General features: G+C 33.0%; 1 protein-coding gene across 1 annotated transcript in view; it reads right to left on the bottom strand.

The window, feature by feature from the left end:
- CSTF3 (cleavage stimulation factor, 3' pre-RNA, subunit 3, 77kDa) overlaps positions 1–27,061 on the bottom strand; it is a 72,753-nt gene that overhangs the window by 30,878 nt on the left and 14,814 nt on the right. The window contains exons 2-3 of the mRNA XM_008573303.1: positions 24,846–24,947; positions 24,628–24,723 (exon numbers count right to left, since the gene is read on the bottom strand). Coding sequence (XP_008571525.1) covers positions 24,628–24,723; positions 24,846–24,947 — 198 coding nt within the window. The remainder of the gene's footprint in view (positions 1–24,627; positions 24,724–24,845; positions 24,948–27,061) is intronic.

Below are 27,061 nucleotides of genomic sequence, written 5' to 3'. Positions count from 1 at the left end.
GAATTTTAAAAATATAGGACTGGCCAGTTAGCTCAGTTGGCTAGAGGCTGGTGTTATAACACCAAGGTCAACAATACCCTGTACCAGCCAGCTGCCAAAAAACCCCCAAACATACATACATATATATATATATATATATATATATATACATACATACACACACACACACACACAAATATATGTATACACATAAACACATACAAATACACACACAAAGTAGTATATACATTTGATATGTTGATATATATATTATATCTAGCTATCTACAGTCCAAGAGACATAAACTCAAGAGGGATATACACAAAACTGTTGACCCAGAATTGTTACCACTGGGAGGGTTAATTTTTCTCAGTTACATATTTCTGTAACATTTTATTTCCATAACTATTTCACAACAGTCAAGGGAGTTGGGGATTTTTTTTTCTTTTTTTAAGATGAAGAAAATCATAGTTGATTTTAGACAGTAAATTTCTCTTTGTAGTAATTCACTAGTATTTTTCTCTGGATATAAACATCCCCACTTCAAATGTTTTTAAATGCTCTTAAATTCTCAGCCAAACCTACGAGGTTAAAAAAGTCAAATAACTGCTAGGTAAATTGGGGAATACGATTTCAACTAAGACTGTCAAAAGTAAAACTTTGACCTAAATTTGACGATGTTCCAATTTGTAGAGCATCTGTCAACACCATTACTTAACATTATAGAACCAGCCTGTTTCACTTAATAAACACCAAAACTCTTCATAGTTTGTCAATACCATGACAAACATTACCTTTCAAAGAATAATTAACCTGCAGTTTTTGAGTAATAAAAATACAGCAGGGTATTTACTTTTTGAGAAAAGTGAATAATTTGGTCTTTAGCATCAAAAATCACTAGTTAACTTTCATGGCTCAATTGGTTTTGCTACTCTACCTCCCACTAGGTCATCTCCCCTATCACTCCTCAAAATTGCCGTATGGCATAGATCTTCTTTCTAGAAGGTAAATTAAAATTGAGAATGAGAAATGTGTACATTTGAGATCCTTGGGCTATCAGGGAGGTCAGAGAATCAAGTTTACAAGCTACTGGACTGATCTAAAACTCTGCATCAATTCCATACTGAACAGCCAGAGTGGTACTCAAGTAGATGTGTTGACTTGCTTTCCCCAAATGTCTAACATTAGCTTATTGCACACAAATTTATAGTCTTTTCTACCTTGCTATCTTAAACTTACAGCTTTTATGAATTGTTCTCTTAAAAAAAAAATCCTTCCGGGCCGGCCCGGTGGCTCACTCGGGAGAGTGCGGTGCTGATAACACCAAGGCCCCGGGTTCGGATCCCATATAGGGATGGCCGGTTCGCTCACTGGCTGGGCGTGGTGCTGACAACACCAAGTCAAGGGTTAAGATCCCCTTACCGGTCATCTTTAAAAAAAAAAAATCCTTCCAGGCAAAATTAAAATATTATTCAACAATACAATTTCTCCAGGATTACTATATGACTTCTACACATTGCCTTAGAAAATATCTCACCCTGCTCTCATTTGCTGAGTTAATCTCCCATCAGAGTAGGCACACAACTTATTTTTAATTGTGTGGAGGGGAAATTTTTCAGAAAACCATTTACTTAAAAGTCTCTTTACGGGCTGCCTGGTTAGCTCATTTGGTACAGCATGGTGTTGATGACACCAAAGTCAAAGGTTTGGATCCCCATACCTACCAGCTGCTAAAAAAACCCAAAAAAGTTAAACAAACCAACCAACCTCTCTTTACAATTCTTTCATCTCTCACTATATTTCTCACTGCAAACAAATTGAAAACTGCTGTGTAAAAAACCCTTAACAATTGAGTTATCTTTGGATAAAAACCTTATTTTAGTTACTTTCTCTACTGTAGATCATTCTAATTTCACTAATCAAGATAATTTCCTACCAATTCTGAGATTCCTATCAAAATACCATTTTGCTTACCTAATTTTCAATGGCATCCAGTGGGTTCACATATTTTTCCATGCATTTCCTTGTTACTATTTTAATTCTACCCATGTTTTTATACTGTAGAATCAAGTATAACATTCATACTAGATACCTAGCATTATGAGTAATACTTCATTTAGATTTTCTTAAAATCATTTTTCAAAAACAGGATTAAATTTCTATAGTGAAATGGATACAAATTCAATGGATTGCATTTCTCTATTTTTAAAGCAACTTGCATTCCTCCTGTATTTATCTATCAACATAGATTTATGATTGTGAAAATAACCCATTTCCTCATTCTACAAAACTTACAGTACATTCCTTAGACTAAAATATTCCATGTTTTTATCAATACTGCTACTCAAATTATTTTTAGATCAGAAATCATATTCTAACTACATTCTACAACTCTGCTTTTGATCTTATACAAGAAAAGACAATCAACATTTCCATTATGACCCAATTCTAGTTTTCTCAGTTCTATATGCATAGTTTATTATTATTATTATTTTTTTTTGTCTTTTTCCGTGTCCAGCAACGGATCGCAACCCTCAGTGTTGCCCCCATACCTATTTATTTTTTTTTTGTCTTTTTCCGTGTCCAGCAACGGATCGCAACCCTCAGTGTTGCCCCCATACCGGACCGGGGACCGGCAACGGGATTGCAACTATTTCTATTTTGATATTGAAATGCCCTAATTCTAGACTCTTTTTTAAAAAATGCTTATCAAATAATATCTTAATCATGTTTTCCACCAAAATTGTACACTTATTCATCCCTGTTCTCTCTACTCCTGGACAAACTACACATTGGCCATTTTTTCTAAAATTCTGCAGCAACTTAAAAAAATCATTACCTGGCTCAGTTTGAAAGATCATACCACCAACCTTTCATAGTGAAATAACAATTTTAAAAGGTCAGCCTAAAGAATCAATTATGCATGTGCAAAAATTTAAGTAAAATTATATTTACATTAGATTTTCTTATAAAGCAAAAAACTGGAAACAATATAAGTGTACAATAAAGGACTGGTTAAACTGCATTAATCTAGAATGGACTACCACTATGCCACCATTAAAGGTGATTTTGTAGAATAAATAATAACAAAAATACCATGTGAAAAACACAAGTTTCAAAAGTTCTAAGATTTTATACAGACCTAGAAAAATTAACAGTGATGAAGTTACAGTAAAAGGTAATAGGAATATGGATTTTTTCCTTTTGGGGGGAAGGGTGACTGTTGGCCAGTATGGGGATCTGAACCCATGACCTTAGTGCTATAAGTCTGTGCTCTAACCTACTTAGCTAACGGCCAGCCCTGGATTTTCTCCTTTGTGCTTACCATAAATACATATTTTATCCCTTTAAATGAGAAAAATACAATGTTTTCTTTTCCTTTTCTAATAGTCATGACAAGTTTTGCTTTTCCTCCCATTTCTTTTCTTTCAAGTTCCATTCATTTGATACTTCTTTATGCTCGCCTTTTTTTTTTTTTTTTCCTTTTTGAGACCGGCCGCACCGTGCTCAGCCAGTGAGTGTACCGGTCATCCCTATATAGGATCCGAACCTGCGGCGGGAGCGCTGCTGTGCTCCCAGCGCCACACTCTCCCGAGTGCGCCAAGGGCTCGGCCCTATGCTTGCCTTTTAAAATCAACCATTTATGGGCCGGCCTGGTGGCGCACTGGAGAGTGCGCCGCTTGGGAGTGCGGCGGCGCTCCCGCCGAGGGTTCGGATCCCATGTGGAGACCGGTTCCCGCTCACAGGCTGAGCATGGTGTGGCCAGGACACCAAGGGTTGCGATCCCATTACCGGTCAGTAAAAAAGACAAAAAAGGAAAAAAAAAAAAATCAACCATTTACTTCAAAAAATATTATTCATCCATGTATTTAGTTTTTTTTGTTTTTGTTTTTTTTTTGTCTTTTGTCTTTTTTCCGTGTCCGGCAACGGATCGCAACCCTCAGTGTTGCCCCCGTACCGGACCGGGGACCGGCAACGGGATCGCAAGCCTCGGCGTTGCTCCCGCGCCTTGCTCAGCCAGTGAGCGGGAGCCGGTCTGCATGTGGGTTCCGAACCCTCGGACGGGAGCGCCGCCGCGCTTCCCAAGCGGCGCACTATCCAGTGCGCCACCGGGCCGGCCCCATGTATTTAGTTTTAGTGACAACTGTTTTTAGGGCCAACTATACCTGCATTTTTCCAGTAGTCCATCTAGGTATAATTCCGTTAACTCATTAGAAAACAAATGAGCCAACATCATTTTTAAAATTCCACAAAGGCACAGACTTTAATGTTTTGTTTCACAGCACCAAAAACAGTGCCTAACATATAGGAGATGTCCAATAAATAGTCAACAAATGAACATGGATAAAAATCTACGTTATTTTTTTTGCATACCCATAAGTATTCAAAAATAACTTGTAGAATGAATATATTATACTATCTTAAATATCAAGGAAGGGGTGGCCAGTTAGCTCATTTGGTTAGAGTGTGGTGTTAATGACACCAAGGTCAAGGTTCTGGATCCCCTTACCAGCCAGCCACGAGAAAGAAAAAAAAAAAAAAAAAAGAATCAAGGGAAATGTAAATGTATAACTTATACAGAAAACTCATCATGAGTTCTGTAATCCTTGTTAAACACTAACTAAAAAGCTTCATTTCAATAAAAAGTTCTAGAACGAGTGTTGAGTATTATACTGTCAGTCAATTCGAACAAAAGTAATCTTACAAAATGGAAGACTACTTAAAACCCTAATGTGGACTTTGAAAATTAGTAGAATTTCACATTTACTCATGAGCACACTCAAATTAATTCCATTCTCCATTAATTTTCTTCAATAGAAACATAGTCTCTATTTCTCAAATTCTGCTTCCCAAGTAACACTGCTTCAAATAGCCATGTAAAAGATGGGAAATCAGGAATTTTGAAAGTAGATGTGTGAAGAGGTAGACATTGCTAACAAATCATTTTAATAAAAACCAAAGAAAAAATTCAGGTAAAAATATTAAATTCCAGAAAAATCAAGATTAAACAGAATATTTATAAAATAATTTACTAGGTACTTAAAAAACTTTTTTCCCTTACCCCATAAATTCCTGAGTGCATTACTCCAAATAGAGCCATATTTAAAGGCTTAACAAAAGCATGCCCTATTTTCCCTGTAATTTGATTTATATAGTTTGAAATGTTTGGTTTGTATTTCAGATTTTATCTCCTCCAAATGTATTTGTGATGACATTTCCAAAGTGGTACTACCAAAGGTAAAGAATTATGTTTATTTTTTAATTTAATTTTTTTAAAGATGACTGGTAAGGGGATCTTAACCCTTGACTTGGGGTTGTCAGCACCACGCTTTCCCAAGTGAGCTAACCAGCCATCCCTATATGGGATGTGAACCCATGGCCTTGGTGTTATCAGCACCACACTCTCCCGAGTGAGCCACAGGTCGGCCCCAAGAATTATGTTTAAATTCCATATGTAATGCTGCCATTAAGGTTTTAATAGACAAGAATGAAGTAGACATTATACTGGAATTCCTGCTGTAAGAAAGAAGTCGTTGTGCTGTCTCTAAAATGTGAAGAAAGTTGAAGGGAAGATATCTGAATAGCAAGCTCTAGGTCAAGATACTTTAGCCAGTAAATGAAGTCTGGGGGAAGGCTCCTGTACTCTAATAAACACATATGGCCCTTGTTTCTAGTTGATTCTAATACAGGTCTAATTCTGCCCAGTTCTAACCTAACAGGTCAGTGAAGCTGTCAGATTATCAAATGATAATAATGTAAGAAATAATAGGAAAATAAGTTTCCTAGTGCTGTTTCTCAAAGACGCTGAGCTCCTGGCAGCCCTTTCCCAATCACTACCTATGCCTGAGGGGAACAGGCACAAGACCATTGTTCTGTTTCTCTCCTCACATCCCATTGTTCTGCTGCAGTAGGCACACAAGGTAAAGGATGAGGTTTCAAATTGCTACAGTTGAGATAAATTACTGGATAGGAGAGTATGCATGCTGGAAAACCATGTTCTATGAAGTGTTTACCCACAAATGGGAAAACTGGTTTTGAAATGTTTCATGTTAAGTAACTAGAATAAATATAATCCTTATATGTAAAACTCACTTCTAAGGGATCTCCGATTCTTGAAAGATGCCTTCGTGATTTTGATGTCTACTATTTTCTACAAAATAACTAAGAAAATCTGTAGTGTGAATCAAGATTTTTTTACAAGTATTTTATAGGCAAGTCAATTTCAGAAAACAAAGAATACAACTAGAAACAGAAAAATGCCCTTTAAAAACCTACTTAAAGGCCGAGCCCGTGGCGCACTCGGGAGAATGCGGCGCTGGGAGCGCAGCAGCGCTCCTGCCGCGGTTCGGGTTCTATATAGGGATGACCGGTGTGCTCACAGCGCTCACTGGCTGAGCGTGGTGTGGCCGGTCTCAAAAAGGACCAAAAAAAAAAAAAAAACCTACTTAAAACTATTTTCACTTCGTAAGGGTATTCAAGTCTTCTCACGTCTTTCTAATGTTCAGTTGCAAGAATATAAAAGACTTAAAAGATGTATGAGAAAAATAATTTGCAAACATCAGATTTTAATGGGAAATTAGACGTTTGACCAACCAAATAAAACCTAAGCACAAAACATGTATTTGAAAGAAAAATATTTTAAAGCAGGTCAATTAGAACACCAAAATAACAAAGGAAAATGTTGGTCTTTCACCTCAGGACATAATTATCATTCCTCTCATTCTGACACTGAGAAAAACAAGCATAAGCAATAAAGATAACACACTATTTAAATGTTGTACCAAAATTAATTGAACTTCTCAACAGCAAATCGTGCTAAAATTAAGTTTCTTTTAACTTCCCCAATGTTCCTACAAATAAGAAAAATAAAATTGAAAAATGGACTAAGGTGATCAGTTCTCAGAAAAAGAAATCCAAAGGGCTCTTAAACATGGAAATATGCTTAGTCTCGTGCATGAAAGGCATGCAAATAAAAACCACACCGAGATGACCATTTTTTACCTCTGACTACTAGCAAAAATCAAAATGTGTAATAATATACCATATGGAGAGGACTTGGGGAAATGGGCTCTTTCAAGGATTATCAATAGGATTTAAAATGGTGACAACCTCTGTGGAAGGCCATATGGATATAGAAAATTAAAAAAAAAAAAAAAATCCCATACTCATTTTGATCCAGCAATTCCACTTCTAGTAACTTAATCTACAGATATATCTATACAAATAGAAATGACATACAATTTCTCACTGCAGTAATATCTGTAATAAAAACAAGCTGGGGAAGAACTTAAATATCCTTCAGTAGGGAAAAGGTTAAATAAAATAAAATATCATATACTTGTAAAAAAAAAAAGATTTCCAAAGTTCATTTTGTTAAGCAAAAAATAGATAAAAACAACAACAACAACCAAGGAGCAAAACAAAATATAATAGGCATTTATTAAGGTAAAAGGAGAAAAAAATATGCATGTACGTGCATTAAACATCTCTAGATTCGTAAGAAAATACTGTCATGAGGGAAGGGAACTGGTTGCTCACTGGGGAAGGAAACTGGTTGTTCAAGGACAGAGGTAGGTGACTTTTCACTGTAGGTCCCTTTTGTATCTTCTGATTTTTGAACTTGATATATATATATATATATATAAACTTCTTTAGGTGATATATAACTATTTGGGGCTTCTTTTATGTTTAAACATATTTCTGTACAAGTATTTTTACCATCAATTCTCAAAGCAAATATTCCAAAAATGCACAAAAGTAATAGAATGTATGTTATATATACAGAAATTAGAGGTATATTGTTAAACTATTTAACTAACAATATTTTTTAAGGTAAAAGATTACTTTCACAGCCTCTAAAAATCTAGTAGAATCTAAGGATTTTAAAAAGAAAGCTAGCTATTGGGCCAGCCCCGTGGCTCACTCGGGAGAGCGCGGCACTGGTAGCGCCAAGGCTGCGGATTGGGATCCTATTAGGGATGACCGGTGCACTCACTGGCTGAGTGTGGTGCAGACCACACTGTGCCGAGGGGTGTGATCCCCTTACTGGTCAAATAAATAAATAAATAAATAAATAAATAAATAAAAAGCAATAACAGCCAAGTTGGGAGGCACTAGCACTACCATAAAAATTTAACTGATTTAGTCAGGTAATTTCCAAACTTAAAAATGAATACTGAGTAATTGAATGAGACAATGGTGTAACTCAAGATTACTAAAAATACTCATTTCCAGCTAAGTCAAATTGTCCTATAAAGCATTATACATTTAATAATAAAATGATTGAAGTGACATACTTGGCTTGACTAAAGTCAGCATTTTCTCTTAGAAAGCACTTGTTTGATGCCACAAACTATAAACCTCTGGCACTAATCAGGTAAGATTTACCAAATCTACTTATAAATTAATAAAGATAAAAACAAAATTCATAATTTTTATCCTAAAGAAATGGAGCTAAAAATATATCATTTATTACAATTCCAATAAAAGTCCTTTCACTTATGAGAGCTTTCGTTGGAACAGAATGACTTTGGGAGAAGCAGCTTATTAAGAAAACAAATATTATTAAGAGTATATCATATATACACACATTTCTTTTAGCTTAAGTTATATACCACGATTAGAAATGTCCAAAGGGGCTGGCTGCTTAGTTCAGTTGGTTGAGTGCTGTTATAAAACCGAGGTCAAGGGTTCAGAGATCCCTGTACAAGCCAGCTACAAAGCAAAAAAAGTCCCAAAATACATGTGTAACTTTGACAATGTTATTTCTATTCACCTTGCCAAGAAATGTCTTTATTTCATCGCCATAATTTAAAGATTTTGGTCCTGGGTATAAAACTAAGTTGATGGCTGTTTTTGAAAAGCAAATTGAAGAGGCAATTTCATTGTCTTCCAGCTTCCCTTGTTGCTGTTGTCAAACTGCCATTCCTTTGAAGGTCATTTGTCTTTTGGTATTCAGCTGCTTGTGTTTTTTTTTTTTTTGGTTTTTTTTTTGTCTTCTATAGGTTTCGTTCTCATGTGTCTAGGTGTGATTTTTTTTTTTAATCCTGCTTTTTTTTTTTTTTGTTTTTGTCTTCTATAGGTTTCGTTCTCATGTGTCTAGGTGTGATTTTTTTTTTTAATCCTGCTTGGGATTCAACAAAGATCCCGAATCTATTGATTGAAGTCTTCAATCACTGTGGAAAATCCTTAGTGTTTCTCTCTTCAAATTGTGCTTCTGCCAAACATCTACTTCTAAAACTTCAATTAGACATGTTTTCATTCTACCCTCTTTCTCTCTTAAAGCTCCTATCTGGATTACCGCAGTTTTCCAATTCTTTCTTCACCTGTGTTTAATCTGTTATTAACCTAATTCAATCTTAATTCTAGTTTCTGAAGTCTTTCGAGGTCTATTTCTGCTATATGTGGTTTCCTTAGTTTTTAACAACTGAACTCCTTTTCCTTGGAAGATTATTTACGGAGATTCTTTGAGGCCTAAGGTGAACGTGCATTACTCCAGAAAGCGTTTGAATAAGCTGTTACTAGGAACCTAGGGGCCTAATTCAGGCTGAGAACACCTTACATTCATGGCTTGAGTTTCTCCGAACCACCCAAGTGATGTTTATTTGCACAAATCCATGCAAGGACAACTGTTATAACATCTCAAGATTTCCCCATTCCATTTTACTCAGATCAAAACAATTTTCCTCAGTTTCTTAAGAGTAGGAAGGTGGCAAAGATTTATTTCTGGTTCACTGTCAGAGCTTCAAGGGGAGAGGATGTCCCACTGGAAACCTCATCTTGAGCAGGACTTGGGCTTTGGCTTTTGCTGTCTGAGCTCCTTCCCAGAAGACTCCAAAATTGCAGCTGAAGTTCTCCTAGTATGACAAATGCTCTCAGGGCAAAAACAGTTTACGCACTCTGCTTATCTCCATGTGTGTTTTTTCCCCCTCCAATTAGGCTTTGACCTGGTAATTCCTTACTATGCTGTCAGTTCTCTAATGCTTTAAAGATGTTCTGAAGTCTGTCCAGCAGCTTTAGTTGTTTTCAGTGAGAGAGATGATCTGAGTAACTTAGCTCACCATGTTACTGTAGTCTATTTCAATATATTTTATTAACATCAAGCTTTCAAAAAATTAAGAAAAAGTTTTGCATGCAAACTATCATGAAAAGCAACTAAAAGCTCCAAATCCAATGTTCATCGAAACACTAAATTCCAAAGATTAAAAATAAAGTTATCACAAAATTTGATTAACCAAATATATTTACTAAATTATAGAATTCCCAAATAAGTGTAATTAAGTTTTCTGAAACACCTTATAAACCCAGCAACTTGTGTTTACCTTTAATGTTTGCTATGCGTAAGTAAAAAGTTTGGGTGAAAAGCACACACAAAAAGTAAAATGGTAAATAAACGATATTGAACACAGAATTCTACTGTTTTAAAAAATGAAGCTAGACCATATTTTTTTAAAATAAAAAAAGGAGTAAGTTAAAATAGGAACTTATATATTTTTTGAGTATCTAAATATCTGAATGATTTTCCACTCATCAATCAGACGTTGGCATTGGGCAAATATACAGTATCAGTCAAACTTATCAAAAACGGATGGAGAAGAGTTAAAGTTTATGCTTTACTAATTTGACAGATCAATCTGGGAAATTTGGCAAACCAACACGTGAAAACTCAAGTTTTTATCATGTATGTACATATACAATCTCAGAAATTTTACTCCAATATATACGCCTAAAATTTTATTGTATCCAGCCAGAAACTTACCTTCCATATTGGGTTTAACTTTTAAAGTTTTATCTGAAAGCAACCAATTTTCTTTAAAAAGGCACTTCAAAGTGCTAGGTAAATTAGTAATGCCACTAATTGGGTAATCTTTTATACACCCATGCTCAAACAGCATTTTTTGTTTTTTGTTTTTTTGGGCAGCTGGACAAATAATCTGAACCCGTGACCTCGGTGTTTTAAGGCTGCGGTTTAACCAACTAAGCTAACCGGCTAGCCCTCTAATTGAATAATCTTTTAAAGAAATAAAGATCTTTCTCTTACGTTACACATCAAGATAATCCTAAATGTCAAAGAAACCCACTCTAAAATACTTAAATGTTTGGGGGTATTAGATAATTCATACTTTTTTAAACCTATATGTTAAGAGTAAAGTACTGGCCAATTACAATTTCATATTCATGAAAATAATACATTTTGTTATAAATTGACGATAGTATAAATTTTTAAAAACTAAAATTCAAGTTATAACATACAGTTATATTCAAGTTATAACATACAATTATATGTGGATTTTTCATTTAATAAATACTTATAGTGCCATTATATGCCAAGCATTGTTCTGGATTCCTGGAACATATCAATGTACAAAAGAGATGAACTAAAAGCATAATAAGAAAACTGTTCAGTGTATTAGAAAGTGATAAGTATTACAGGTGAAAAAAGAGCAAGACAGTAAAGGATGAGGACTTCTGAGGTATTCTTGATGGGGTGGCAATTTTAAATAGAGTGGTCACAGTAGATCTTACTGAGAAGATAACACTTTTCTAGAGATTCAAAGAAGGCAGAGGAGCTAATCTGGAGAACTCTTTTTAGAGGAGATAAAACAGCTAATGTAAAGAAGAGCCCTAAGGTGGGAATGTAAGTTTAAGGAACATCAAGGATGCCAATGTGACTAGAGAAGAGACTTTACTATGTGGATAACCTACCAGACAGATATTATACAAGAAACTTTATACTTTAGTTGGTATCCTAGTACTCATTCATTACACTAATTTCCTATTAAATATTAATCAGCCTACCTGAACTTCTTAAGAAATATCTGATTCTTAAACATATAAAGCTGTTTGGCTTTTCATATGATACTAAGAATACAGACATACATTCATTAAAAATGTACCAATTAAAAAAAATTATATCTAATCTCTACTTGGAATAGAGCCCTGCTTATTCTAATGTTTTTAGGGATTCCAGAAAGTAGCCAAATCTAATCAAGAACCAGAACTAATCCAGTGATCAAAGTTTCACTATAATCCTCATCCACTTATTGCTATAAACAAATTTTATTTCATGTAATACAATTTTCTTTCTAAAAAATACAATATTAACACTATTACAACAATACAATTCTTATTAATTCTTCCATCCTTATAATACACTGCCTAGGTTAGGCAATTTTCCCTCCTTAACAGATTTTTGGATTTTACAAATCAATAAAATTAGAAAACATCATAAGCTCCACCAACTTTCTTGTTTTTTGAGATGTTTGGAAATCACTATTTTTGTCCTTTTCACTTTTCTTAATTTTAAGTTTTAGGTATTCCAAAAGTTTTCAAAAGACATCAGCACACGCGTTTTAGGGTTCTGTTTAAAACTAAGTTTCAACCTTTGACATTAAAATAAATGATATTCTTTTAATCTTGATTATTGATTCTTTGTCCCTTTGGTATGACTGTACCTTTTAGTGCACACTTGCATGTTAACTTATGTATTTAACCAAAAATGGGGGAAAGTTTCATATGCTGTTTTCATTAATAAAATTCATAGCAAATGAGCCATCTTTTCTTCTGTGCACAATAAGTCAATTTGGACTGGATTTAATAAAAATGCACTTTAATCAAGATGAAAATATTTCCAGGAATCAACTTGATGCGACTCATCAAATTTTACCTATTATGGAAAAGAATTTTCTTCCTTAGAAAAGGCTTTTATTCCTCAAAAAATGAAAACTCTAGCCAATTATTGTCACATTTTACTTACACCATATGAAGAATATTAAAGGGAAGGTTTTATAGCTTCTTAATCCTATATTAGTTTCTTAAGACTCAAATACAAAGTAAAAATTAATGAAACCAAAAGAGAATTGAGACTTGAACAGGAAGCTTCCGCTGTCAGTTGACTTCTAAATTAAATTAAATACCGAATGCCAGGCATTCGGGTAAAATAAGGCCCAGAATTATAAATAACTCACTTAAGGTTTTTCTAGAGCAAAATTATATTTAGTTTAGTATTTTAGCCATTATAAAATTTCAGATGTTCATACTTTTTCTCCAACTCTAGTCCCTAACAGCTTGCCTGCAATTCTAAATTAACTACTGTTAAATTCATATAATTCTGTAATTAAGAAAAATTTCATGTAATTGTTATAAGTCATGACTAGAAGAAAAATTCAACTTAAAAATTATCAAGATAAACTTGTTTCAACTCCTGAAATGAAGCATGTTTTCACTTTCCTTTGTTAAGGCCTCTGCACTTGTAATTCTCTTTGCCAGGGATGCTGTGGCAAGTCCCACACATACTTTAGACTTCAGTCTAGAAGTACTGTTCTTCTAGAGGATTTCCTTGACCAGTCCTCATCCACCCTTCCCCACATTTTCTCTGTCAAAGCATTTACCACCCAGTATTATAATTGTCTCCTATACCAAACTGTCTCCTATACCAAATTTGTTCACGGAGGTGCCCATATCATTTAATAGTGCCTGGCATGTGTTTATTCAGCAGATACTGGAAAGTTAATAAATTTTAGAAGCAATTTAGGAAGGCAACTCCCTCATCTTTCCCTGATATATAAGGTTAGAGCAAGAACCTGAAACAAGTCATGTCATTTACTTTTTTACCTATAGCCACATAAAAACCTATGAAAATATGCACATGGTGTGGGGCCTGAAAAAGCGCCAGATGACTTTTTTGAAAATCTACAAACTCAACAGTCAATTGCTCAACTAAAAAACAGTGTTAACATTTTGGGAAATTTTATCTGAATATAACCCAGGCAGATATATCAATAGACATCTATAAGTTTAATTGTGCTAAAAATCCACCATTTCAGGATACTTTTAAGGACTAGTCCTCTACATACAAAATTACTTTCCAAGAGCATTTGCTAACACACTTGTAAACTTTTCTACCTATCCACAAAATATCTTAGAATTAAGTATCACTGAATATACTAAAGTAAAATTCTATAGCTTTCTTATTATGGGAAACTCAGAATTGCAAATTGTGTTTTATAGGTAAATAATTCAAATTTTGATGTAACATCATAATAGTTTACTTAGAATCAACTGAGCAGTTATCAGGTAGCTGCAAGATATTTCAGCTTTCAGTGGCATAGACTGGAGATGTGTTCAAAAAGTATGCTTTGAATCTTTAAGCCTGATAATCCACAAATTACAAGTAACTGAAAATGCTGACTAGTTTCAATAAATGTGATTTTCTCACTAACTATGGTAGTCAAGATCCTTTCATAACTTTTCTTAGAGATTTTACCCCTCTGACTTCAATCTTTCATTTTTATTTTTTGAGAGGATTGTTTCATAATTTCAAATTTAAAGATTTCAAAAAATTTAAAGATCTCTCCTACAAAAAAGTTATCACAATGAATATAGTCCATCCTATCAGAAAACTTATTCTGCAAGACTTCTACACTTCTTTGGAAAGAAAAATATGAAGGCAACTGTTTAGTAAGCAGATATTCAAAGGCTAACATGAAGGCTGGCCAGTTACTCAGTTGGTTAGAGCACAGTGTTATATAACACCAGGGTCCAGGGTTCAGATCCCCTTACTGGCCAACTGCCAAAACAAAACAAACAAAGGCTAACATACTCTACCTAAATTCCTAATTTTTGACCTTAAGAAAATGCCATTTTAATAATGCTCCTAATTGCTAAATCAGAAACAGACAGTTACTGCTCTCACATTAATGTGGACTGTAAAGAACAAATATTCAGAATGGTAAAAAATGTGTTATCTTAAAAATACAAAATTACAAAGACTTGCCCCTTTTATGTACAGAATTTTTCTGTTATTTGAAATTAGATCCAAGTACATACAGCTAAAAGTTCAAAAAATTGTGAAAGGCAGTATTACACAGAATAGCAATTAGAATTTTAGAGGTAGGATTTTATACAAAGCACAACTTGAGGTTGTACGGATGTTCTTGTACCATGCTATCTAAAAGATTTGTTGAAAATGCCACTGAAGCTATTTTATGTGACTGTAACTATAATCTATTTTTTCAAATGCACATCAAAATCCTGATAGACAATACTGAGAGAGCTAAATAAGAATGCAAGAAAAGGAAAAAAGTCAGTTTTGAAACTACTATTCAGCTATTTCCACAGCTACACTATATAGGTTTTATTCTTAGGTTAATTAGCATGGTGGCTAGTGATTAGGAGCCCAGACCGAGGAATCAGAACACCTGAGGCTAAGCCCCCAGTTTTCCCACTTACTTCCCAGTAGCTTACACTTAATTTTGTTGATCTATGGAAAGCCACCTAACCCCTCTACATATCAGAAACCACCTAACCCCTCTACATATCAGAAAAACTGAATATCTCCCCAAAATGGGATTATGCATACCTATGTCAAAGGGAAAATTGGCATTAACCACATATTCCAGTATAAAGTACCAGTCACTGTGTTTTGAATATACAAGAATAATTCCAAAAGTTCATGGAAAAACAGAATTAAAAGATAATACAAAACAGACCAGAAAAAGAGGAAACAAGGAAAAATTACTATCACAAATGCAGATTTTTTAACGCCTAAAAATCTACTGTAGAAAACAGAAAACATTTCCTCTCCAAAAATATCTCTCTCATATACTTTCTGACAAAATTTAGGAATACTGTAGACCTACACGTAAAAGGTAACTGAAAAACACCTTCCATGTGCAAGATGGTAAAAAAAGGAAAAAAAGAAAAAGAAAAACACATTACTTTTAAGAACTCCAGTAGGAGGTGGTCTTCAAAAAGTTCATAGAAAGGTTTGTATTATCTTTTAATTCCATCTTTCCACATAGTTTTTGATAAACCTTTGTACATTTCCATGCATATTTTGGGTAAGATCCACAAAAATTGTAATCGACTCCAAATACATTAAAATTCAGAGTAAAACAGGTTAAAGTAAGTTGCCTCTTGGTAAACAAAAATGTAAAAAACTGTCCCTAACCCTCAAATATAATGGCAGTTCTAAAGACAAGTCTTGTCTAGAATTGTCAATTGGACTTTTCCATTTATGTCGTAATTTACAGATTATTGGAAACTGAGTTCATATTAGTTTTCTTATTCAGAGAGGGAGGGGCAAGTTAGAAATAGTATGAAATCTGTGTGGTAAATTGATACTTAAACACAAGGCCCAACAGGACCATTACTGGACATAGTATTCAAATAACTCCACCAATCATAGAAATAGGGGAGATTTTAGAAAATAGAATCAATCTGGGAGTTAGAAAAATGTAAACAAACTGGATAGTAAATTACATTAGAACACTACTATTCCTTTTAAGTGTGATAATGGTATTATGGTTTTGTAAGACAGTATTTTTTTATATAAATGGAAATATAAAGCATTCATGGTAAAACAAACAACACTGAGCCTACGTGAAAGGTACATATGTATTCACTATTCTTTCAAATTTGTTTGAAAATTTTAATAAAGTTGGGAAGAAAAAAATAGGTTAAATTACTTGTCTAAGGTCACAGTAATGATTTTATACTTGAAAACTGCTACAATCAAAAACAACTAAATCCCGTAAACCAGTTTTTCTAACCACACTCACTAAACTTCTTAGAAAAAAACCATAGTTGGGAGTGAAGGCTAGTACTTTCCAATAGTTTTCAAACAAATAATAAGTTTAAAGTTTGAGTCATTAATAAAGTACCTATTTATAGTTAACAATAAAAATACTGAAAAATACTAGATAATCTGATGGAAAAGTATCACTGATTGTAGCACTTATTCATGATTCTTGTCTGAGTCTGTGATACTTTTCCATCAAATTACAGAGTCTCAAAGTATCTCACTTTCTCTATTCATTACAAAAGGAAAAAAATAACTACACAGTGAGTCAAAACCTGAACCACATCATCAAAACTGACATCACCAATAAGGGGCAAATGAACATCTTTGTGATTCTGGATAAGATACACGGAGACACTACTTTTGTAGCTTTTCGGCTAAAACATATAACCTGAATCTAATGAGGAAGCACCAAATTTAAATTATGACTGAGGAACTGTTCCGCACCAAATTGGAATAACAATTCCTAAAGACGAATGAAATATAATAACCTTAGATACTGATTCAGAAGAAAACTGCTATAAAAGGCATTACTGTAAGGAAAGTAGAACAGATTGCAGATTAAAGTGTTCTAGGTAATGTTTCAAAGTTAATTTGATAACTGTTTGTGTACCTTTGTTATAAGAAAACATATCAAAGTATTAAGGATCATGGTGTATGCCACCAAAGCTCCTATATTATAAAGGATTATCATATGTCAAAATGTTGAGTCAGTGTGAAGCATGAGTTCTTAGCATTGTTCTTGCAACTTTTTTGAAAGCTTAAAATAATTTCAAAATAAAGTTTAAAATGCATCATAAAATGTGCTTATAGAAATCAGTTTGTAACCCTTAAAACCAATGCTCTTATGTGCTATTCAACCGATAACAAAGCAGCTTAAACCATGTGACCCTCTGGTATACAGTTTGGCTCTTCAACTCTAAATACTAATAATCTAAATGTCTGCACGTTTATGAGATAATACCTCCTATGGTACTGTCGTTTTTGACATTTTTAATAAAATTTAGACTACTTCTAAATATTGTTAGTGCTTAGACACTCAATTATACCTGGAAAACCCATTCTAAAATTACCTCGTTTACTTTTAGTCATCATACTTGACTTTAAAATTACTGTCAAAAACGATTAAGTAAATAGTTGAGGGTTTTGTTTTTTATTTTTTACATATATATAAGGGGACATGAGTTAAAAATGGCTGAGAAACTCTGCACATCTTTTTTTTTTCCTACTGAAAAATTAAAAAATGGATTATCTGACTACAGAAAGTTAGAAATAACTGGTTATTCACGAGAACACTTTGTGTCCAAAAAGAATGAGAAGAGCTGACATATTTATAAGACTCAAGTATTATTTGAATGAATGGATGTTAGGTAATAAACTGAAAATAAATTATGATGTGGCATTCTTGCTTAAACTCTCTAGAGGGTACAAATTAGCTACCACAAAAAGCTGCAGTTAATTCTTTTAAGCCACATTCCCCAGCTTAAGAGACCCTCTCATAACGTTTGGGACTTCCTTAGAGGTTGTCTGATCTTAAAGAGTTTGGTACTTGTGATTTCATTTTTTAAGCTAAAATGATACAACCCTAACATTGATCATGGATCTAAGAAATAGTCACCACAATATTCCAAGCACCTAATAGATGCTTCTTGATTGTACACAAAGAACAAGGCAAGAGAATCACTTTATTGTCCAGAGAAGTATAGGGAGTATTCTGCCAGATATGAGATATACTGACAGCAGTAAGATTCAATTACTGCCCTCTAAAGCCTCAATTTTTAAGACTGGCTTCCAGAAACACGTAAGAAACAAAAATAGATGTGCCCATCCATTGAATATCAAGTCAGCAATACTTGTACGCTAACTGCTAACTGGGAAGTGTAAGCTTTTAAAGCTTCCTAGGTGATCCTAAAGCAGTGAAGTTTGTAAACTTTGGCTCCAAGGGATAACAATCTCTGATTCATTTTACTTATGTGTAAAATGAGGGAGCTCTACAACTCATCTTCCAGCTCTACATTCCTGATTTAAAACATAATGTCTGTCCATTGAAGTATTCACAGCTTGGTGAATGGAAAATTTTTCAAGAAAACCATCATCATGAAATGGCCACCACTTTTTTTGTTCAAATTCAATATGAAAAGTTGCAGAAATTATCATCATAAAAAAAGACCACTTCCCATACACAAATCTTTAGACAAAATAAAGACTTATAATAATGTCATCTGTATACGCTAGAGCTGAAGTTTTTCATTTAAATAAAAGTGTAATTGAACATGTTCTGTCACATGAATAGGACTATTTAGATTTTAGAAAGATTAAAGACAGCTATTATGTATTCTAAACCTACATTTCAATCCTGTCTTTGAGTTCAACTTGTCTTTAAAACTATCACTTAACATTTCCAAATAAAATTTTTCTTTGGAGGTCTCTTAGCATACAAAATGGTGAAACTTACCCATGTTACGCTTCCCTGAGCCTTAGAAAAGCAGCTGAGTTCCTCAGAAAGTTGTATTCAAAGCAAATATTCACATTTTTTTGTTCAAATTGTTGTGGATTCTGAGATGTGGGGGAAAAAAATCTACAGACTTCAACCTATTACTCCATTAATACTAATGAACTATTTGTTTTCTGTTATAAAGTTGCTAAGAGCCACACAGTTCAGTAATAAAAATTAAACTTTAAAACTTTAGTAAAATTAAAGTAATAAAATTTTAAAATGAAATTATTTACAAGCCGATAAATGCATTCTTGTCCACACAGAGGTGCAGCTTTTTATAGATATCACTGGTAATATTTTAAACATCTTCATTTCCCAGAAATGCCTTGAACCGGACTCCTTTCAAAATGAATAGATGTTTCATAGTTGACATACTAAACAAAATAAAAACAATGAACCCATTAGAGAATACTTGACCCAGTGACTTTAAGTGGTGTTTTTGTTTTTTAAGATAAAGTCAATTGCCACCTGGTTCTCCTATGATCAAGTTAGAACCAAAAATGCTAAGCACCCTAAAAAGGCTTTTTGTGTGTTGGTATTAGTCCTATTTCCAAATATGAAGGTTTCTAGCTCTGCAATATAATGAAGGGCTTAAGTGTTTGTGTTTCTTCATGGATGACATGTTGGAGCATATCTTTAATACCTCATGGGATAGGGATGGGGGATCACATACAAAAATTACTCCCTATGATCTTAATGACAAAGCCCAATAATTCTTAAAAATGGAGTAAAGGTATTATATAGTCAGTATTGTTATTCCATAGATGTCCAAAAAACTTAGACTAAAACACAATTACCCCCAGGAAAACTTCAAATTGCATGATCCAATAATCCTTTTTGTTTCACAACTATTTTAAGAATGTATGTACTTTTTATCATAAACCTAGAGAAGCCTTTTCCACATTTTCAGAATATATAGTTAATTCTCGTTACATAAAAGAATAGAATTTAAAGAAGCTGGGGTAAAAACTTAAGAGTCTTTGCAGAGGAAAGAAAATGATCATATTTTTAAAATATGTTTACCAATGACTGCGGAGATTATAGTTTTGCTTTATAATGTTGAGAAATATAAAGGCAATCAGGTTTTTGCTTGAAAATACAAGTAAATGGCTACATTTCACATAAAAGTATAAGTGACCTAGAAGACAGAAAGATTAGAAAACAAGATTTTATTTAAAGGAATGTGTTATCTAAGTGACTGTGTCCTTTTGCAAATAGTTTTAGTAAGAAAACCCCAAAGGAAAAAATGTACAGACCATGTTAGTAGAAGTGACAACACCCAAACATCTTTGCTATAATAATGGATAGGAAAAAAGACGGGTATAAGACATTTCAAAAAAAACTAAAATAATTTACTATTTGTAATAGTGAACATGCAAATATTTCCCTTGCTTATCAAATAGTCCTTTAGTTATTCAAAGCACTTTTAGATATTTGATCCCTCAGTTCTTTTTGCAAGTACTTCCTGTTTTCTTTTACAGTGCTATTCTACATTTAAATATGCATTTAAGAAACCGTAGATTAAAAAGCATATTGAGTTTTAGAGTAAAATCTGAATAATCACACAGACATGGACCAACATTTATTACGAACAGGAAAAGGGCAGATGAAAAGAGTACAGATGCTTTTTAAAAAAAGGCTGCAATCTGCAGTACTGAAATTACCATAATCTATATGATAATGTAATAATTTCATCTACATTTAAAAATCACATTGCTTAATATATACAAAACATTATAATACAGTAATTTAAACTGCTATGTAATGGCATTAAAACAGTATCAACATTGGAGAGGTTTATTCGAATTTAGGTCATTCATGTTCCATCCTGAGTTCACTTCCATTTTCCAAGAAGAACGGTTATTTTTAAGTCTTTTTTTCCACGAAGAAAGGTTATTTTGAAAAACTGAAATGTATACTTCACAACCCATTATTTATAAGGAAAGAAAAACCAAGTATAGAAAAAAGAATTCATGTTTTAAAATTTTTTAAATAAAAAGCAATCATCTATATAATTTTATTAAATAATTACAGCTTTCACAAACAGCATGATACATTGTTGCTATTACCAGCAGCATTACTTTCTTCATTTCTCCTTCAGCTACCAATAAAAAACATCCTTCAGTAGGAAAATCTCTTATGAATGTGGCCCAGCTCAAAACAAATTACTTCTAACAATAAGATATTGTAGCTCACATGTTGTCACACTGACTACCTAATTACATGAAAAGCTACAGAAACCAGGTTGGGGGGGGGGGCGCTGTAGATGACAATTTAAAAGAATATGGCAAAACTGTAAAGATTTTCTAAATTTTGTGATACGTAGTGACCCTTTGATCACTGTTAAAAAAAAAAAAAGGAATTCTTTAAAGTGCACTGAGGCTCTGATTGGGGTATTCCACTTAACCCTAAGTGTTTAAAAACTCACATTTCTTAAACTCAAAAATATACTAAATTGCACTTAAGACATCTACATAGAATTAAGTAGCTGGAGATGTATTAAATGTTTACTTAAAACTAAGCAGCAGCAAAAGTAGTTTCCTATCACAGAGATCGTATTTAGACTATATTTGATAACTATATCACTTTAAGGATAGTCACACAATTGCTTGTTATTGTTATTGTTTACAATATTGTTAAATCATGCGAAGTAGCCGTTTAGAAACCCAAGAGTAAAGCAATACATTTCAGGGACTTGAGGTAAAATGTGATCTCCTATATGTTATATGATACTACTCTGGCCTAATTTTTGAAATTATATAATTATATTATAAATACATAGAGGTTGGTCCTAAATGCCTGTTCACTAGAACAAGAGAACTTTACCTCCAACAATTTCCAAACTGTAGCCAAAAAAACCCACAGGTAATGAATTAAATATGACATTTTAAAATCCAAATTTTCCATAGGAAAGTAGGTATCACTAAACACTAAGATGAGAAAAGCTGACGTACCGGCTGATATACTAGTATCATTAACTTCTTTCCTAAATAATTGCTTATAATATGTTCTCATTTTCAAGTGATGTTTCAAATTCAAAAGAAAAAAATTTTAAACTACTTTTTTCCTTTTCTACTTTTAAATAGGATTTGAAAAAAATTTCTCTGGGAAAGCAAGTTTTTTTTTGTTTTTAAAGATGTATGTATTTTCTATTAGAAAAAATAATGTATTTAAAGTCATACAAGTTGGTTTTAGATGAATATAAATAAATGAAACATTACAATTTTCACGCCATGAAGCACTGAGTTACAACAAATGTATTAAAAAAACTTTATTTCCTTAAGAGTGAATACAGGATGTTAAGTAAACACTGTTTGTATTACTTTCAATGTAAAGACATTCTTATTTTCACCTCAGATTTTTTGAAATTATTATGAATAGGTTACGAATCTTCTCCCGAAATATTAAAGGTCACATTGAGTGATATGACCAAAGGAAACTTTAGCCTCTCAGAGGCTAAACAAAAATATAAAATGTGAAAATAAAAATAAAGAGCAAATCAGGAAAGAGAAAAACGCAGCTCAGGATATGTGTTTCTGAAATCAGCATTCAATATAACATCATAATTCCTAAACCAGAAATATAAATTTTTAAAAATACACATATAGGTTCTTTATCATTTTTCTCAATAGATGTTTTATACATACATATATATTTGTGTGTGTGAGTATGAAATAACTGCAAACATTACCAACTAAATAAATCAGACAGCTACTAGCAGTTCTGAAGTATTATGTGAAATAAGCCTGTTATTTAGCCAACTTTCAGCCCCTTGGATTAACATCTGGTCTTTTCCTGGGATTCTTTTTTAGAATGTAGTTTGTATTTGAGAGCTAGGAAATGGAAGAAACAAATCCATTGTGTTCATAATTACAGAATGGAGTATCTCACTGCCAATTTAACTTTTTAAATTTTAACTTATAACTTATACTATAATAAAAATGCATGGATAATGCCTGAATATTTGAAAAAAAAATTTTTTCAAAAACTCAGAAAGTACTACTTCATTATAAAAAAGTGATTATTTACAAATTATGATCATTTCTGATGAGTCTGAATATAAGCTAATGTGTTTGTAAAATCAGACTAGAATGCAGACCAGGTGCAGGTGATCCAGTTTCCTTGCTTTAACGAGTAATATGAAGCAGCACTGGCTTTGGCATACTTCAGACAGGCCTCACTTGTTGAGTTTCGTGCCACTCTACTCTGGTGATTTAAATATATTAAGGAAACAAATGGTTCCAGAGAATAGGCAATGAAACCTTAAGGATATGGTCATGGACCAAAGTATCAGACTCCATGTAAGGTACATTCTCTCTCACATACACCAACACACAAACATACTTACCACATACACAACCAAATGCACAAAAATAAAACACACACAATGTTCCTGCTATTGTCCAGTTATTTCCCTCTCCACAAAGTAATACAATCTAAACTACTGCACAAATTACGAGTATACTGTAGCCTCTATTTAATCTGCTGTGGTTCGGTCCATTCTGAGGACATATCACAGGTGACACTGAAGTCTGTTCAGAACTGCTGATGACTAAAGCCAAACAGACTCACATATTATCAAATTTAAGATATAATGAAAATGTTATGTTGAGGCTGCAGTGTACTTAATTATGTTGAGAATTTACATTACAAAATTAATATTAAAAATAAGAATAGTGCATAAGCATTATAAATTATGAATAGAAATGGGTATTGTTTTCCGCTTAATGTGGCTATCAATTACTTCCATCTCCCCCCTTTCATCCCATTAATTTATAAGCTGAAAATGATTACTTGGTACCAACTGTTATTGATACATTAATACTTTATTATCATTTTGACTACTAATTACAGTCTCCAAAAATTAATATTTTCCTTCTAATCATAATCAAGAATGGGGTCCTTACTCTTTAGAATCAACATGCCTAACTTCAAATTTCAAGACAAATAAAAAAAAAAAATCCAAAGTATCATTGGATAAATTATGATTAAATAGGTTTGAGTCACATTAGCTTAGTCCTGCATAATGTAAACTTTATCTTACAGAAAAAAAGTTTCCTTAAATTATTGAAGTGCTTACACTGACAAACCATGCATTTTCACAAAATTAAAATCTGAAATAACTCTTTTCTTAAAAATGTTTCATTTTATCAGACACTCAAAATACCCTATGAAACTAAAATAACATTTCTGTATTTTCATATAATCCCATTCATATTAGTTTGTAAGTAGGAATAAAAAGAAAAATGAGTTCTAAATAAATGACACAGGAGGCAATAAATTGACACATGACAAGTAAATAAAAGGCTAAAGCACTCCAATACCATTAAAACTGTTTTAATGTTGTTGCAACTCCAAAATGCAACAATCATCAGGTTTGTAAAAGACCCAAATTTCAAAAATTCACTTTAATTACTCCTTCATACCTATTTTACAAAATAAAGGCAAGAGACATTTAAATCCTCCTTGTCCTAATTGTGCTATGTTCCTAACTTGTTTTCTATCACTATAGTGTATGTTGCAATTCTCATCAGATGCTATATAAGAAAAAATAAAATAAAATATTAACCTCTGCTTCAATGTACAGTTTCCAGAATCTGCCAGAACTGGGGAACTGGGCAACAAGGCGTTCATAAGTCTTCCGTGCTTTGTCTATAGGTTGATTCTAAAATTGAAAACCAATAAACAGCATTTACAATGTTAGGATTATAAAAATATTATTTACTGCAGAACCAAGTAGTGTGATTGGACCCATAGAGAAGGAAATGTAATCCTATATCACTAAACCTGTGCCTCTCGAATGAGAATGCTCCAAGCATCAAGGTCATATGGATTCTCTTCTAATTTCTTTTCAGCTTTCTTCACCTTCTCTGGGACATATTCAGCTGCCTGGGGAAAAAATAACAACAAACTAAAGTTACTATTGAAAAAATCTCATGTCTAACTTAATTCAAGAACAGTATATCAGTCCCTGGATTTGATGTCAGATTACAAAGCACACACACACACACATATGTATATATATATATACACACACACACCATATATGTGTGTGTGTGTGTGTGTGTGTGTATATATACACACACACACACACACACACACACATATGTATATATATATACACACACATATATATATATATTTTTTAATGGAAGTCACTTGCATAAAAAGAATAAAATTAAAGTGATCGCATATTTTTAATTCAAATAAACCCATTTTAATATTAAATACACTACAGCAGCAATTCTCAAACTTTATGGTCTCAGGACCCCTTTAGACTCTTAAAATAAACTTTTTACATGTTAACATAATGTTGTTGTTGTTGTTTTTTTAACAAAAAATAACTTTAAAAATTCAGTGAGAAGAATGTCTTTGTTTTACATATTTGCAAACGTTTTAATATCTGACAAAAAAGACAGCTGGATTTTCCTATCAGTTTCTGCATTCAGTCTGCTGCCATATCATGTCACACAGATGCTGAAAAATTTGACTGTACACTCTTGAAAGACTGAATGAAAACGGCAAATAATGTCTTAGATTTATCATGAAATAGCTGGACTCACAGATCCTTTGAAAATCTTAGGAACCCCTGGAGTCCCTAAACCAACATTGAGAAACACTGCTATCACAGTAAGCCACAAAGAAAAAGCATGAAATGACACACAACTTTTATTTTTGTGTAAAACAATTTAAAAGCACGATTCAGAGTATATACAGCATAATAAAAACTATAACAGAAATCTGCAATGAAAATATTTTTAAAAACGTACTAAAATGCTTAGAGTGGTCATGTTTGGGTGGTGGGCAGCAGAAGTATGGGTGATTTTTTCCCCTTTTCAATATTTCCCAAACCCTTTAACAAGGTAAATACATTTTTATTATAGACATTTAATCTTTAAAAAAAATCAATACCTAAAATAGTAGCTAGCATATTAGGCATACATAAAAGTAATACATCTCAAATTGTTGTTTGGAATATTACTGTATACCACAGAAAGAAAGTGATGCTCAAATAATTCAGATAAATGTTAATTTATACAAAGTTTTATTTTGCCTTTTTCCAGAACTTCTTGAAATTTACAGTATGGCAATACACACTGATGATATTCAAGGACAGAGAGGAAGCATTGCCCCTATCACCCTTCTTTTCTTCTTAAGTGGAATTAATATCTCCTGGAACAATTCCATCTAAACACCAGTTTGGAAAAGTTTTACAAAGTCATCTATGTAAAAAATCACCTACAAGAAATAAACTCTACTTTGGAATAAATTGTCTTGCAGCACTAATTTATTTATGGAAAAAAACCACATTTTAAAATACTACTCAAATTTGAGTCAAAATTATGATGTTTTTCTTACGTGTAAGTACTTTTTAAGTAACTTGCTCAAGGAACTAAAACTAGAAAAGTTTATAAAGGAGGACTACTGGCCCCACCCATGTATCAAAACATAAAACTACAACTTGGTAACATTGACAAACCAATCAATGGACCACAACGGTTTAGAAAGAATAATATAATGAAAAGCAGCAAATAATAAAGGAAAGAACAATATATCAAAAATCAGCAAATAATAGGGCCGGCCTGTGGCTCACTCGGGAGAGTGTGGTGCTGATAACACCAAGGCCACGGGTTCGGATCCCTTATAGGGATGGCCGGTTTGCTCAATGGGTAAGCGAGGTGCTGACAACACCAAGTCAAGGGTTAAGATCCCCTTACTGGTCATCTTTAAAAAAAAAAAAAAACCCAGCAAATAATAAAGGTGACATTTCACATCATAAAGGTGGATTATTCAATAAATGGTGTTAGAATAACTATACAGTTATCTGTTAGAGTAACTGTAAAGTCAGTTTTACCAAATTAAGTTGAATTCCTATTTCATCCTTTCTACCAAAATAAATTTAAGATAGATCAAAAATTTAAAGATTAAAAACAAAAACACAAGAACTAGAGGAAAATATGGTGAAATGTATCTTTGCATGGGAAAAGCTCTTCTCAGAAGCC

Source organism: Galeopterus variegatus, unplaced genomic scaffold (genome assembly GCF_000696425.1).
Source record: "Galeopterus variegatus unplaced genomic scaffold, G_variegatus-3.0.2 Scaffold899, whole genome shotgun sequence".
Lineage (NCBI taxonomy): Eukaryota > Metazoa > Chordata > Mammalia > Dermoptera > Cynocephalidae > Galeopterus > Galeopterus variegatus.
Note: the sequence above shows the minus strand (reverse complement) of the source record. Positions and strands in the feature narration are given on the sequence as shown.